At 45.6% G+C, this 16,922-nt stretch overlaps 1 protein-coding gene across 1 annotated transcript; it reads right to left on the bottom strand.

The window, feature by feature from the left end:
- Nucleotides 1-336: 336 nt before the first annotated feature.
- chrna11 (cholinergic receptor, nicotinic, alpha 11) lies at nucleotides 337-16,256 on the bottom strand. Its single transcript, XM_030082245.1, has 10 exons — nucleotides 16,165-16,256; nucleotides 14,074-14,213; nucleotides 13,687-13,731; nucleotides 12,840-12,949; nucleotides 12,678-12,757; nucleotides 10,171-10,338; nucleotides 9,888-10,082; nucleotides 5,245-5,331; nucleotides 2,490-2,599; nucleotides 337-1,075 (listed from the first exon to the last, which is right to left on the bottom strand). Exons 1-10 carry the CDS (start codon nucleotides 16,214-16,216, stop codon nucleotides 347-349), a joined length of 1,716 nt encoding a protein of 571 aa, XP_029938105.1. The 5' UTR covers nucleotides 16,217-16,256; the 3' UTR covers nucleotides 337-346.
- Between the last annotated feature and the right edge of the window lie 666 nt (nucleotides 16,257-16,922).

Here is a 16,922-nt window from a genome sequence, read left to right as displayed (position 1 = left end):
GAATTAACCACAACAATCCATTTTGCCTTGTCAAGATTCTGATAAAGCACCCTGCTCACTTTAATCTCATTTTAACTTTGCTCTTGCTTCCCTTTTTCATCTGTTTTCTTATATTTAAGTTACAAAACAGCTCGTATCGCAAAGAAAACCATTTCGTTTTTTTTTCTTTTCTTTTCTTTTCCTTGCAATCACAAATCACAGAGCCTACAGTCCACCGGAAATTGGTGTTTCCTTGGATCGGGGCCCACTCCATCCGTTATCCCATATTTAATTCCCTTCATTCCATCCTTCTCGCTTCTCCTTGTCTGTATTTTTTTTTTTTTTTTTTAACCTTTTCACGTTGAGTTCAAACAAAGTCTTTTGAAATAGCCTCCACAAAGTTGGGAGCGGACATCAGGATGGATATGGTGCATATGATGTTGAAGACGCTGAACGCCACCAGACACAGCCGGTCGATCACGGCGCCCGCGAACTTCCACTGGTCGGCCATGCTCTCCGTCTCGTCCTGCTCCCGGAAGCGGTCCGCCATGTAGCGCACCTCCTCCAGGATGGCCTGCAGCTGCGGGTCTCCGATGCCCGCCGCCGAGCAGCCCCCGGCCCCGCCCCCGAACCCCCCGCCGCTGGACACGGTGCTGGGGCAGCCCACAGTTTCCACGTTGGGGGTCGGAGGCGGCGGCGAGCCGCAGAACTGAGACGGCAGGTGCGGCGGCGGGCTGCCCGCCACCCGCGGCGGCCCCGCCGACAGGTTGTTCCTCTGGATGGGCTCGGAGAGCACGGACGACTCCTCCATGCTCTGGAAGCCCATGTACAGCAGGTTCCCGTTGTTGTTGGCGCTGGACTGGGCGTGGAGGTGGGGGTGCCCGGCGTGGAGGGACACCGTCTGCAGGGGCGCCAGGCTCTGCGGGTGCAGCGGGTGGAGGGCGGGGTCCACCGGGTTGGGGATGCTCCCGCTCTGCGAGCCGGAGGAGCAGCGCCGCAGGTGGGGGGCGCACGGCGGCCGCTCGGGGTCGTCGTTCTCGCCCGGCCGCTTCATGCGCAGGAACCACGCCACCCACTGGAGCAGGACGAGCTGCACCTGCGGCGGAGGGGAGAGGAGGCCCGGGTGAAGGACGGGAAGGAAGCATTTCAACAACAAAGAGAATCAGGAGACGTCTGAGCGGCGCGGCGAGCCGCCTACACATCATGACCCATATAGAGCAGCAGCTACGGCGGGCTAATAGCCTCATTTTGCCGCGGACTGATGTTAGTTGTGTTTTTCAACCTTGTGTTTTGCTTCAAACTCCAACCGCACTTGTATGAGCTGAAGGAAAAGATCCTTCGCCGGGGACAGCCTGAGGCGAAGAAGGTTTTTTTTTTTTTCTTCTTCTTCTTCTTGCTTTAACAAGATTCCCACAGAGGGGATACTTACAGAGGCAGCGTTGAGTTCAAACTGTGAAATTATTAAGATCGACGATCAGATTACTGTTTCACGGCTGTAATAAGGGCGCAATAATGTTTCAGTAAACTGCGGCCTCAAGATAAAGGGAGGCTTTAACGGCTCAAAGCGGGACAAATTTATACCTCCTTCAACTTTTCCTGCTCCTCTCGTCTTCTCCTCTCTTTTTCTGCTCGTCCCCTGAAAGGGCATCGGCACTCAGCGAGTCCGACGTCCAATAAGGAGCGAACGTCCAGATGACTGCTCAATTAGTCCCCCTCCCCGGTGTGTTTACCAGCCAGGTAACAGTCCCGGCCGCCGCCGCCGCCGCTGCTGCTGCTCTCCATGCTGTTTTTGTTCGGGCTGTAATTATGAATTGTGCTGGTTCGATGCCCGCATCTGAACGGCATCAATTAGCTTGCTAATTGGCCACCGGGCTGTCTGAACGGGCCATTCATCAACACAACGTCCTTGCAGCGTGTCGATACACGCAGCATCCGCTGCAACGCTCGTCAAGTTCTCTCAGCCGAGCACAAATCACTCAACGGAAGCATATAAAATTGTCATTTTGGATTTCGGTGATTGATAAATAATACAGGAGGAATAATCTAAAATCCTTTTTATATTTAATCTGGGTATTTCAGCTTTTTTCTTCACATCTCTCATTTTTCATACGCTCACGTATGAACAAAACTTTTGCAAAAAGACTCGGCGCATTTTTTTTAGCACTCAACTTAAGGCAAGGAAAATAAGATGAAGGAACGAGTCAAATCGAATCCGCCTACATATCCAGAGCGCTTTGAAATGCACTCCCGTTGAAGTCTGTGCCGAAGCATTTGATGAACACACCCTGGCAGACTGACACTGCCGGGTGAGTCACAGCCGAGGAAGTCGGAGGAATAAAAAGAAGGGAAGACGAGCGAAGGTAGCAGGAACTGTGATGGAGAACGGCACAGAAGAAGAATGACACTAATGATGGAACAGAGATTAGCGGGAAAGACGGAGCGTCATTCAGGGAGCAGGAAGACCACCAGCGTATAAGCAGCAATGGACGGCCGTGTCGGCTCGGCTTTACCCATTTTGGCATGTTTCCTCCGTTGGGGTCGTGGTGATGATACTGCAGAACCACCACGGTGGCGATGACCGACATCCCGACGATGATCATTATACTGGCGAAGTACTGACCTGGGAGGGACGGGAAGCAGCAGTGTATTTCAGTTTTTCAGTCATTTTATGCACACTATTCTTTCCCGCTGTTCCACTGAGGGCCACAACACCAACGTTCTGATTCAATGTGAAAAGCTGAGAGAAAGGGTTATCCTATTACATACATACATGCCCCCTCCCCTATGGAAACATTGAACTGTTGTAGAGGAAAATTAACAAAAATGAAACGTGTCAAGGGTAATTAAGCAAACCACTAAAGATGCAGTTGAACCTACTGTTGTGGAACATATAGATAAAAACCTCATAGCGTGGATAATTGATAAATTATTCAGCAGCTCTCCCAGCAAGGTCAAATGTATGGAATTAAGACATAACATCAATATGAAGAAAATATTACTGCAAACCATAAAGTACCGTGGTAGAGGTAGGAGGTCTTCATTTTTATAGATAAAGTGAAGAAAATTCAGTCTGCTTATGAGGGCCAGTGTGTTTTATTGTGATGAAAGGTGGAAGTAAATAATGGCGACCATTTCCCTCCAGACTGAAACGCCTCCACTGATCCACTGACAGGGAACATGGACCAAACCATTGTGAGAAAGACAGGGATGGGGCAATCTAATCTTTTTAAATTTACAACGTCTTCTGTATATATAAGCTGTACAGCTGCTTTGCATTTTAGAAATACTTAATATTTACAAAATTTCCTCATGATATCTTGAAAGTGACAATGCTGCTTTGTTTAGGTCGACTTTTTTGACCGACACAGCTGCTTGCTTGCTTTTTTTTTTTTTCTGCATTGTGTTGGCAGGACCATTAAAAAGAATAAGATCAGAGCAGTTATTCGCAATAAAAAAATATGCTGCAAGCATCGCTCAGATGATTATGACTGCATTTGTTTTCCTCAACTTTTTAACGGCCAGGAGTTGTGTCTTAAAGCGCAGCTGTCTCTGGCTGCAGCCTCAGCTCACTAAACATAACTTCCAGTAGTGCGGCCACGATCAATTTCACTAATTAAATTTTAAAGCAAGCAGGTGGCCTCAATAAATTCTGTTTGTTACGGTTTTTCGGGGGTCATTTTGCAGCTTTGACACATCGCAGCGGTGCGCGGAGGACGGCGTGTGTCAAATCCTCTGCAGGAATCCCTTCTGAGCACGGCAGTGTCTGCCGCGTCAGTTCAGCCTGAAATATTTCAGCTATTTGATGGACTGCCAAGGAATATTGTGTTGACTTTTCTGGACCTCATCAAACACACTCACACGGCCAGGAGTTTCATTTAAGCCCACGGCGTCACGAAAAACTGCTTTTCAAAATCCCAACATCCCCATCAGCATTAAATCACAATCACTGTACAGTTTTATTTTTTTTCTCATCTGTAAAAAGACTAAGTTGTTTTTTTTTATTTGAGCAATTTGTGTGCAGAATATAGACACCGGTGTACACTTTGGATAATTACAATTTCTAAAACATTTAGTCATGGTTTTATCAGCACACACAGGCAAATGCTCTGTTTAGCTTATCTTTTTTCTTCAACCTAACTGTCTCATTTATCCGATGGCCGTGGATGTTGCTTCACCTCTGCTGTGCCTTGTTGCCGGCTTCAGATGTAGTAACGGAGGAGATGAGACGGGGTCTGTGTGAATGAACGAGCTGGCACAGCAGGACTACACACACTCACACTAATGAGTAACACATAGTGGTTTTTGTTGCAGGAAGGTAGTTCGATATATAAACTCCTGCACCGGTCAGCCTCAGCTTGATTCTGCACCTTTCGACATTTCCGGAGAAATAGCTTCACAGTACGCATCAAAGTGTGTGTCGTTCCTGTGTGCCTGTGTGTGTGTGTGTGTGTGAGACAGTTTGACTTTGTCCAGTCGACTTTTACCTCCTGCTGAAATTCACATTCAGACAGACAAAACTGTCACCATCAGCTGTCAGGATCCATGAAAAATAAAAGAAAGGCATCCGGGCACAGTTGGAAAAAAAAGAAAAAAACCTAACATAACTTCAAAAACTGAACCACAAAGACTGGAAAGAGCATGAGGAAAAGGCTTAGGCTGCTGAAATTAAATGTTGCTGTAGAAGAACACTGGTGAATATGATTTCAGATGACACTTTGCAATGTCATATTTAGTGACGAAAACAGTTCATTCAGGAAAAGCATTTAAAAATGGAATATCTATTTTAGAACTAAGCAAATATCATCATTTTCTTTCCTGCCAATGTGTACATTTTGCCACTCTGACCCCATTTAGATCAAATTGAGCTGTAAGTGGTCTACTTGACATTGAGTTCGACACTCATGATGGCATAAATTTAAACACTTGGAGCAGTTCCTGCTGAAAATACAAACACCGGCAACTTGTGCTGATTGTAAATGACTGCATTTAACTAAACTACTGTATGTTAATGAGATAAAAAACCCAAATACAAACAGAGAGAACATGCAAACCACACTAAATCAGGCTCCAAACTCAGAATCAGACCACTATATTACAACTGTGAGGCAGCAGTGCAATCCACTACCTCGCCGTGCCATTCCTCTCAAATCCAGTCATAATCAAAATACTGGCATGCGCGTCAATACGGGCGGTTTAAGACGAAAAACCAGTGCAGCTTAACGGCTTGATTTATATTATTCGTATTAACGGCTGAATTTCACTCACCTATAAGAGGGACGGAGTCGGACGTGGCTGGCATGATCTCTGCCACCAGCAGCATGAACACCGTGAGAGACAGCAAGACGGTGATACCTAAACAAACATAGATAGATAGATAGATAGATAGAGCTTTAGCTTTAACTACACATTATGTTAAGCAGTCAATATTGTGGTTCAGTCTCCTCCCCTGAGTGCCTCCTTGTAAGAAAGTACATTAGTGCGTTTGGTATTTTGATAAATGATCACACTCAGGAGGAGATCGGCTTTCGATTTATGTAAATGAGAGGCTGACACTCATACGGGAAATTACTTTTTGACACGCTGTACCTCCACAGCAGAAACGACTCGCGCACAACCACTGCCCTTTTTTTTTTTTTTTTTTTTTAAAGCCGTGTAAACACACACACCTCTCACACCCCTGCTCTGATTCGCATCTCCATCTTCATTTATCTGCCTCTTCTGTCTCACTTCACCAACAGACTGAAATTTAAGGAGTGCTGCGCTGGCATAACTTTCCTCATTCAGAAGCATCGATTAAAGCAGCACACCTCCACAGAAAATATATGTAGGCTCTTTAAGGGTATTAGGTAAATTAAGACTGCCTATTTTATGCCACTTTTGAACAAAAATGACACTTATTTCTTTTAAAAGCATGCTCGTCTAACCCCGGAGGCAGCCCCCGGGCCCCTGTGTCACCTCCATCAAGTGCAGTGACAGAGTAAATTCCTGGAAGGCAGTGTGTAAGCTCTCTCCCACTAATCAATTCGCCAACTTAATTACATCAATAGGTTAATTGGCCTTGTGTATAGGACTTGGCTTTTCTTTTTCCCTTCTTTTTGTTTTTTCTCCCTCCCTTTGGAGAAATGCTGCGTAATGCCTCTTGTATTGAAGTCAAGGATGTGCGTTGACAATGGCGTCCCTCCGAGCTCACTCCCACTCGGGCCCGAATCAAAACGGATTTGCCAAAGAAGCTCAAGCATCTATTCAGATTTGGAGGTGTATCTGGTGAGTGATTGGACTCGTTAGGATAAGAATGCAGCACAGGCATTGTGCTAACAGATAATTACCATATTTTACTCCATGTTCTCACAGTTTTTTGAAAAATTCTTTAGAAAACTAGAAAAATGGTTAAAAAAAGACTTAGTAGTCTTTCACAGAATACAAAATGTTGCACTGTTTGTTTGTTTATAGGCTTTTTTAATCAAATGTGGAGTAATTATCCTGTTTATTTGTATTTTAACTCCACCCCACCTCATTGATCTGGAAGGAGAACCTATCACGCCATACCATAACTGTCTCTCCACAGATCAATGCTCCTGTTTGTTATTAGTCTTTGCCTCGCTTGTTAAACCAGTTAAGCACTCCGTAGTAGCGGCATGAACACTAGCTACACTGCTTTTAAAAGAAGGATAATGACATGGAAGCTATACCAGTGCCTGCATATCACTATCGCACAAAATGTGAGGCTGCTTTTGGTTCATTATTTCTAAATTGTAACAGTGCTGTCTATACTAGTGGAAAACTTGTTTATTTCCAATGTCAAATAATGTCACATTTGGAAATAATATGCATTTTCGGGATGAGCAACCAAACTGAGAGTATGAGTTGAGCCCATAAGGAGAGCAGCCTAATCTTCTGTACCGGTGCCAAGCCGTTTATTTTATTATTAGATATGAGGAACGTTGGCTGCAGAAAGGGAAAGTATCCCTCAGTAGTGTGTGTGCAGGCTCAGACTGTTGCTGGTGTGTGTGTTGCACGTCCGCATGCAACTCAGGCTCCATCCATCCATCCAGTAGGTAAAGTCAGGGTCTGTCCTGGACAGGTCTACAGTCCCTCGCAGGACAGAGACACATACAGGCAGCTTGCCAGTCTCTAATCCACGCTTTTGGACTGTGGATAGAATATACTGTGACAACAGGTAAACAACCAAGAGGATGGAACCCAAGCCCGGTCTTAAAGGATAAGTTCGGTTTAAACAGTTTTCACGTTGTTTGTAGAACAAAGTAGAAGAATATACTCACCCAGAAGGGTTTTCTGATCCAAACAGTACTTCGGGAGAAATTTAGATCCAAAATCGAGCTGCAGACATCCGTATACTGTTAGCCAATGGGGCATGTGTGGCGCCGGCTCCCAAAACAGCTTTAATCGTCCAAAAACTCATTAGTTTCACCAATATTTCCTCATGGTACGCTCACGTCTCTCCTCCACGACAGCCCGGTGTCGCAAAATACATGCTGTTGAGGTTTTACAGATCTTTGAAGTGAATACGGTGATCAGGATGTAAACTGAAGTACATTCACCAAGAGACACAGTCGGTGGCGCTGTGCACCTAAGTTGTTGGGCGCCACCTGCTCCAAAGAAGAAGAAGAAGATGTTTGCAGTTCAGAGATATATTGTTCTACTTCGTTCTATAAACAACGTGAAAACTGTTTAAACCAAACTTATCCTTTAAACGGGGGAACTTTTCATTGTGAGGCGTGAGCGTTAGCCACGACCAGCTTCTCAACTGATGAAAGAGTATCTGCAAAATGAGTAAATCTTTAAATGTCAATGTTGTTTCTTCAGATTAAGATCATAAACCAACAGCTGAAAGACCTGTTTGGCATCGGCAGAAAAGAGTTAGCGCATTACTTTAGGGCGGACGCCTCGGCTCATCCCACAGATGCACGTTAAGCAGGCTTTTCAAAAGATTAAGACTTATTCTCAAGAAGCATTGTGAGAACAAAGACTCAGCCGACCAAACACACATTTCCTGCCAAATGGTATTTAGTTTACATGACAAACCTCAGAAATGTTTGTCAGGTTCAATAGTAATAATAATAATAATATTACGAACAATGTCAATTCGTACATTTGAGGAAATTTAATGTTTCCAACACTGTTTAACTTTTTCAGCTCTGTGCAGGTCAGGCTGAGCAAAATCTGGAATCTTTAATGTTCTGATGCGGAGAACGACATTTATCTCCAAACGGGCTGAAGCATATTAAAATTTATTTGCAGCTGCTGTTTGATTACAGCTCTCTCTCTCTCTCTCTCTCTCTCTCTCTCTCTCTCTCTCGCTCTCTCTCTCTCTCTATTGTATTGTGATTTGGATGCCTCCCATCTTCTCCTCCTCACCAGTCCTCCCTCTCTTCCTCTCATCCTTTCACGATGTTTTTCTCCTGTCTGTGTTATCTCTCTTTTTTTCCTACCTTCCCACACCCGTTGCTCCCTGTTTCCTCCTCCTCGCATTTCTCATCTTTCTATTTTATCCTGTAATCCCTCTCCTCTCTCAGCTCCCCTTCCTTTCTCCCCGTTTCATGCCCCCCTACAGTCTCCGGCGCCACTCCTTTTCTTCCCTCCCCTGTCTTTTTTTTTTTTCCCTGTCGTTAACAGAACATTTTCTGCAGGATATATTCACATCTAAAGAACGACAAAAGCACTCAACTTGAAGATTGTTGTTATTTTCAGGCACATCGTGGGCAGGTTGAACGTTGAGGGAGTCAAATTATCATAAACTCCTCTTAAAAATCGTTTTTTTCACAGGCATTTGCGGGAGAAATGTAAACAAACACAAATGAGCAGGGGAGCGTTTTGCATTTAGTGCCACTCTCCCCCCTTTCAGCCGTTTGTTGTAAAGGTGGCCTGCTGAGATTTCTTCAAGCTTCCTGTTTACCTTGGTTGTGATCATCTTTGATCTCTCTCTCCAACGTGATTCCTTCAAGCAGTTGAACAGCAGGGTTGGGGATTGTTTTGTATGCAACTACATTTATGTCAGCTGGCTCACAGATTCTGTATCGTCTGTCGGTTCTGGTTGTCCTTGTATTTCCCGGCTCATAGATCAGGGACTAAGTGGAGGAAAAACTGAAATATTTTGCAGTCTGTTTGGATTTAGCTGCATTCCGTAGTGTAGGTAAAACTACTCACATTCTTCACCAAATTGAAGCAGATACATTTACAGGTAGAAATACTGAATGTATTCAAACCATTAAAAGCAGCTTTATGAAGGATGTTTCTGCAGACTTTTTCATTCCAGCTGAGGACTTCAAACACTTGCCCTTAAGGTGGATTCCGCTCTCTCCGTTGTGATTGTTGTCTCCCCACCTTTCAGTTATGTTGCTTGAAGCGCTCCTGTCTTTAGACATCACATTCTACAGGAGCCCTTTAATCAGCGACTTGAACACCAAGGTCAAGTCTTCCTGTTCTGCCCGTGCTTTGATTCTTACACAGGGGCATGATGTTTTTTTTTAATGTGTTCTCCCCCAACCCAACAAAGGTTGGATCTACATGTAAACTGTTGTATAATCTCTTCTTGTGTGTGTCGTGTGCTCTATTGTGAAAGTTGTGACTCGATGAGAAAAACAAAATGCAAATTATCCCGACCGTTTTGGAACTGGAGCTGTAGGGTGAAATTAAAAAGGACATTTGTGTCACAGCTTGAGGAGCGTGACAGAAGCACTCTCGTATAAACACCTTAAAGTTTAGGAGAAAGATTTAATATTCATATTATGTTCCATCCCAGCTCAGCAGGCCAGTCTGTACTTGTTGTGAGCGCGTTCTTTAAGCTGGAAACCCAGTTGTACTTCAAACTAACAAGCCGACTCTTCGACAGCGCCGCTCGCCCCTCAGCAGCTGGTTTCCTCTGTCGCAGCCGTGTTTGATCCACTCACCCAGCGAGATCTTCTCCCCAGAATCAGCCGGCAGCACGAAGATCAGCAGGGTCATGGAGGACAGCAGCACGCAGGGAATGAGCAGGTTCAGGGCGTAGTAGAGCGTCCGCCGGCGGATCGTGATCACAAACGTGACGTCCGGGTAAGGCTCCTTGCAGCAGTCATAAAAGACTTCATTTCTGGTGCCGGGAACGCCTGAGAGACCGGACAACGAAATCAACGTTCACTCCGAGACTTGATTACTTGGGATGATCCTGCACAGGACACTTTACCTCCTACTCACCGATGAGGTCCCACTCCCCGTTGGGCATGTAGCCCGACGTGTCGGCCTCGTTCATCTGCAGGTCCAGCAGCCAGCCGTCGTACGTCCACGAGCCAAACTTCAGCTCACACTTCTGGATGTCAAAGGGGAACCAGCGAACGTCCACGTTGCACGTGCTCATGAAGATTCCTGAGGAGAAGCAGAAGGACAGACGTCAGAGGCAGACTATTGATCAGGCTGCGATATTGACCCTTGTTAGTCTCCACAGAGGTGTGAAGGTGAGGCGTGTCAGGGGATCGCTTGCTATTCAGGGTCTGTCTTCAACGTCAAGCCACTTCTCTGAATCGCTCATTCGGTTCAAACATTATCTCAACATTCTCATATCTTCTTTTTTTTCAATCCAAGAATGGTGGGAAAAGTGCTGCATCACACACCCAAGGGGGCGCGCTGCAATTGGATTTTCATGAACACTGCGCAGGTCTACAGAGAGGGGTTTGAAATTGAGTTTGGCAGCTGAAGAAAGCAAAAACTAGATTAGACACAACCTTCCATTTAAGAAATGTCTATAAAAATCTTGGCAGCTGGCGTTGTCACTCACAGGTCTCAGATACTTCTGCAAACAAAGGCTGCCGCCGCGCCGTGGCGGCGGCGCGCCGCTCTCAGCTGCGGGAGAGGCAAACATCGACAGTGACACTGAAAAATGAGATTGTGCACAGTTGCCGTAATCTGATTACCACTTTTATCATGCAAAGTAAATGTGCTCGGCATTGGGCACAAAATCACGAGGACACACTCCCACCAACTCCCCCAACTCCCCCAGCTCCCCCAAACAAAACATCATAATGATCTTCGCAGTGATTACTGGCGAAAATGCAGCCTTTAAAGTAATTGCTGAAATAAATGAATCAAAGACCATTGAAATTCACACACACACACACACACACACACACACACACACACACACACACACACACACACACACACACACAGAAGTAAAATGCCAGTGAAGCCTCACAGCCCTCAAAGACTTTCATTATGAGCCTGCTGACATGCAAATCAGCCTTCAAAGTTAAATGAGAGCAGAGTTTGGAGAAGAGTAGAGAGGTTAGCAGGTTGAATGCCGGTTTTAAAGAGAAACGCCGACAAATGTTCCTTTAATTCGCTTCCCGCTGTTGGAAAGCCGCTCAATAACCCCAAGTTCTTGTTTTTGCTTCATGAGGTTGATGTCTTTATAATTACTCCACTTATGAGCTCCTGAGGCACAAAACCTTAAATTACACTGATTATGTAAAAGTACTTCTCTCTACCTTTGCACTCACCGGCTCTGTGCGTTTTCATGCTCTGTATATTTTTGTAACCTGCCTCTGAACGGTATCCAGAAACCTCGAAGCAACACTCTCCAAGAAGACACCTGTTTTTTTTTGTTTTTTTTTTCCTGCACCTTGGAACAATCTCCGGCTCGCAGCTCCAAAAATAAGACTCCATCATTGTGAAAATGACTTTTCAAGAAGGCATTACAAAGCCAAGAGAGAAGATTGCCTTGTAGTAAACGCCGCTCAATTCAGATATGAGCTGAAACGCGCTCCACCTTATCTTGTTTTGCCATTAGCGCGAACGTAGCGGCATAACGCCTTCGCCTCAGCAGCAAGACAGGTTGTGATAGTATGCAGCAGACACCTGGATTCCTCCACATCTGAATTATTAACTGAATGTCGAGCGCCTGCTTCGTGCCTACCTCCCACAGACTTGTTGCCTTCTGTTTATAGACAGTAACCAGACCCAAGGAGTCACGGCTCGGTTTGTGACTCACTCCTTTCCTTTTGCTCCTGTTTTTTTTTTCTCATTATTTCCCTATTTTGCAGTCCCTCCTGCCCTCTTTTCACTCTTTTCATCATGAGCCAAACCTCTCCTCCATTTATTGTATCAAACCGGAGCTCCATCTTTTCGCTCTGCCTCTAATTGACCCGGATCCAAGTCACAGGACTCATCAGCTGTGTGTGCATTCAGCAGCGGCTTATTAATAAACATGGCTGCCGAACAGAATTTAGAGTGTTGTTTTCTGAGCGTGCAGTCCTTGACTTGTATACTTCAGAGGGCCATATTACCTCACCCTCTCTCAACACTGGGGATTCAGTCTCCGCCTCCTGTAATCTTGTGTATAAAGAAAAGATTGAGAAAGTACAAAGTAAAGACCTGTGGAAACCCACGGGAGTCATTACTTCCACAGGCCTGTGCGAATCTTGCATTTGGGTTAAGACGGGAAGGCGAGGAAGCGAGCGACTCCTATTTATAGGCGTTACTCTCAGCTCTGGGAATCTGTAACCAGCAACTAACCAGGGATGCAGTTTTACTCTGATAAAATATTAATGTCAAGTGTACAAACAGGCGACGCATGCCCGGGCAGCAGAATGAGATGCTGGCACTGCACCTTGGGGAAATGAGGAGGCGATATGAAGGGAGACGGCGACACAGGAGAGAAGGATCATGAATGATAGAAGAGAGAGATTAGGAAGCAGAAGGCGGCTCACCTGGAGGCATATACTTGGCGTAGCCGCTGGAGTTCACCAGCACGTTGGTCTTAAACGTGGAGTCAAAGTCGTCATCTGCACTGAGGGAGGACAGGGGAGGAAGAGGCATCACTGGCTGAGGAGAGTCTGCGGGAGACGTGTGCGCTCGGGTGTTGGCTGTACCTGTTGTAGAGCAGGATGTCTGGAGTCCAGACCTGATCGGTGGTGAAGCGGAGGTTCTTCACGCCGGGGTGATCGCTCTGGTTCCACTGGAGATAGTGATCGAACCAATTCTGAAACACACGTGATGCGGTTTGATTATGAGAAGCAGAGCTGCAGGTGCTGCATGGGCGCAGCGTTAGCTCAAGAGAAGAGCAACACAACAACGATACAATGAAAAGACACATATAAAAGTCATTTGCTCCAAACAAAGATTTAAGCGTCTTTTTGTCTTTTGTTAGCAAGAATCAGCTTCTAAATCTAAGAGGAGGCCAGCAGAAAGTAATTAATGTGAAGGCTTTTTTTTTGTCTTTTTCCATTAGCCGTCATTTACAGCTGCCTTGTTTACTCTTACTTATAATATAATGAGCTGCAGTGGTCCAGATGCAGACAAAACGAATGAGAATGCCAATAACACTGCCAATATTGTTTTAACTGTGATTCCGGAAGCGTTGGAAACCGACGTAGTTACCAGTAAATGCACCCATATCTCTGCAGCTTTGACGTGAGACACAGACACACACATACAGCGTGTCCTCGCAGGATAAAGGTAAGCCACTTCATCTCAATTCCCCGGTGCTCCTCGGCCGCCATGTATTACTGAAGATATAAATCATATTTAAAGGAACGCTGCTTTTCTATTTCCAAAGGATCCTGAGCTTTCAGCTCTGCTTTCCTCTCAAACTTAAGAGACATTATCATCACAAGGAGTGTAAGTCATGACTTTAATTCACGTGACGGCTTCACAGAAAGCGTGAGGGAATCAGTAAACCTATCACAGCGGACATTTCATTATCACGGCAGTCCTTACCATCTGCAGCCACATGTTAGAGGTTAAGACCTGGTTCTTCTCATCCTGCAAAACATGTGAAATGCTTTTAAGTACACTGCATTCTTCCAGAAATCAAATCACAAGAGAGGGATTTGAACACGACTTTGCATCTGGGTGGAACGTTACACCTCCGGCTTTTCAAATGAAATCCCAATTATTTTAAAAGATTATCATTAGTATGATTACCATAATTATCACAGTTCCAGGCATCCAAACCCGAAGTGCACTTCCAGCTCATTCGTGCACTAATTGATTAAGAAAAATGTGTTTTCCAAGAAGGAAGCTGCATTAAAAGTCCCTAATGGATTTGTATTTTTCGACATACATATTTTGCCTCAAGGCGAACAGCGAGGCGCGGACACCTACCACGTCCATGATCTGTATCAGGCTGAGGGAGAAGACCACGGTGAGGGTGTGGGAGTCGTTCCCCACCGGCCGCTCCATCCGGTTGTAGTCCTTCAAGAGGTTTTTCAGCAGGTTCCTCTGGTGAGGACCCTGCAACGACACTGAAGGGGAAGAAAAGTGACACCGAATTCCTGACACACCTGTGGAAACATGACAGGAAACTACCCGGTTAGAATGTAGCACTGATTTGAATTTAACATGAAAATAACATCAGTAGTCAAGGAAAACATAAAAAGAAAAACTCATTAAAGAATTAAATGACAGGATGGATGTTTGTGGAAATAAATGTTGCTGATAAAAGCAAAAAAAGATTTCTCCCCTGCGAAACTGAACTCTCTTTATCTTTTAATACATCCTGCAGAACATGACTTACATGAAAACACACAGGGGAAAGGGCGAGAAACACTGGATCTGATGATGAAATGACCAGAAATTTAAAGCAGATCGTATCCTTTATCGCCATTAGCTATGCTTATCTTGACACTGATCGTGCAGGCTTTACAAATAACACATGAAAGAAAAGTCCAGCTCTTTAGACAAGCTGAAACCACGCTGGTATCAGCATGTGGGAGGATGAATGAGGGGGATGAAGGCTTTGTCCTTTTTTTGTTGAATTCTACACGTTATATGACGATCATGTTGATTTCTGTTGAGATCCATTGACAATAAGACTGCTAGTCTTTAGTCTGCAACTAGTTAATGTTCCACTTTGCCCTACAGATCATTTGATGATTCCAGTTTTGTCCCAAAACACCAACAAAAAAAACGAATCCAATCAAAGTTATTGTTCTTCTTGCTGCTGTAGAAGCCCACCGTCTCATCCCCGCTGAGCTGGAGGAAGATTCGCAGAGTGAGGTGAACGGTCAGTGAAGAGAATCTAATTAGGAGGAGTGGGAAACTTTATCAGTACATAATTGGCACTAATGAATGTATAATTGATTTGATTTGAAACGCTCACAGGTACACAAATCAAATGTTGCACGGAGGCGCGCGTGGACCGAGCGAAGGCAAGCTTCATCGGAACTCGCTGAATTTTCATTCTGATCAAGATCCAGAGGCTTTTAAATCTTTATATCACGCCGGAGTGCAGAGAGAGGTCATAAAATATTGCTCAGGAATTGCAGATTTCTTAGTCCAGTAGTTATAAAAGATGCGTCAGTGTAGAAAATCACACTCGGCCTTGTGTATCCCTGTCATCCTTTGGGGGAAACGATGTGCAGCCTGTGGAGGAACGCCGTCAACTTATTCTGAGTGTCAAACAGGAACAACAGAGTTCATGAAGCAGCTGAACATGTTCCCTTCGAGGCAAAGAAGAAACCCAGGATGTTTTCGACTTTCAAAACCCAAAAAATACAGACTGAAACTTTTGCTCTCTGCCGTCTCTGTTTTTATGTTTTCCACTCTCTGGTCTAAAAACTCTTCTTGACAACAACCAAAGCGAGCGAACAGGATTTTAGCTGCCGGTGCCGCTGCCCGGAGGGAAAGTTCACCCGCTCCACTCTCAGCTCTGCCATCCGCCGTCAGCCTTTTCCACTCAGCTGCAGCTCGGCTGCATCAACACGTCCACAGCAGGGAGGCAAGATGGAAGAGCCATAAGATCCATACGTGCAATCCGACGGATCTGCCACTGCCGCTGAGGCTGACATCCCCTGACGTGCACCGATTTTGATGGGGGGGTGGAGGGGGGGCAAACGTCAGTGATGTGCTGAGATTTTCTTTCTAGAAATCTGTCTTGTTTCTTGCTGTGCAGACTCGATGTCAAATCAAGCATCCAACCCCCGGGTCAAACAAGCGTGTGTCCCAAAAACAAGACAACTCAGAGTCAGGACTGAATAAGCAGGGATGTAAACAGGTGAGCAACAGCCTCACTTTTCTCCTCCTGGAGTCTTTTTTTTTTTCTTTTATTTCCCCCTTACTTGAAAATTCTTATTCCTGTGTACACTTCACAGACCAGGCAACCAGCAGCAGCGACTCCAGGTTTCTCAGTTCCTATATTCCCAGAACACTGCTTCAGTCAGATTCCTGAAAACAGAGCGACGCGAGCGGACTCACCGTGGATCAGAGCCGAGAATCCAGAGAGGAGCAGAGCCGCCGAGTGCCACATCCTGGTAGAGGAGGAAGAGAAGAGGCAGAAGAGGTGAAGCTCCAGATGTTAGAGGAGGAGGAGGAGGGGGTGGGGTGGAGGAGGGGGGGGTGGAGGAGGGGATCCAGAGAGGAGAGGGAGCACAGACTCAGGACGCCGCTGGAAATCCTCCGGTCTGCGTCCAGCCGGCATGAGAGGGACGGAGTGTGAGAGAGCGAGCGGCGGGAGAGAGGGGAGCCGGGAGAGGGAGAGGAAGAGGAGGAGATGGTGGCTGCGAGCTCTCAGCTCTCTCTCTCTCTCTCTCTCTCTCTCTCCCTTTCTCTGTCCTCTCTCTCTCTCTTCCTCTGCCTCTCTGGGAGGTGGGACCAAAATGGAGAGTAGAAAAATGTCAGTGATGGGGGGCGAGAGGGCTGACGGAGCGCAGGGAGCCGGTCCAGGAGAGGTTGTAATTGGTCTGTATGGCCATGAGTTGACCTTATTAAAGACAAACGAAGCAGCGGACGCATGTGGTTTTAAATTATCTCAACTCTAATGGAAAAAACACTGAAGAAGTTTAAAGGGAAACGTCCCCTGAGATGGAGAAGGCTGATGGACAGATGAATGGGAGAAGGGGGTAGAGGTGAAAAATGTTTTATATATGATCCATATGCGCGCCAGCACAGTTCAAAGTAATCCTTTTAATCCAATTAGTTTCCCACAATCCCTCTTTTTCTCTGTTATATTGCAG

This window comes from Salarias fasciatus, chromosome 22 (assembly GCF_902148845.1).
Source record: "Salarias fasciatus chromosome 22, fSalaFa1.1, whole genome shotgun sequence".
Classification (NCBI taxonomy): Eukaryota; Metazoa; Chordata; class Actinopteri; order Blenniiformes; family Blenniidae; genus Salarias; species Salarias fasciatus.
This window is presented reverse-complemented; position numbering and strand designations above follow the sequence as displayed.

What these genes read in the sequence shown, in the direction of transcription:
- chrna11 (XM_030082245.1), bottom strand. Translation starts at nt 16,216, where the DNA reads ATGTGGCACTCGGCGGCTCTGCTCCTCTCTGGATTCTCGGCTCTGATC. An exon ending in CGGGGAGTGGGACCTCATCG is followed by an intron (nt 10,083 to 10,170) that starts GTGAGTAGGAGG and finishes CCGGTCTCTCAG; the next exon opens with GCGTTCCCGGCACCAGAAAT. An exon ending in CGACTCCGTCCCTCTTATAG is followed by an intron (nt 2,600 to 5,244) that starts GTGAGTGAAATT and finishes CGTCCCTCCCAG; the next exon opens with GTCAGTACTTCGCCAGTATA.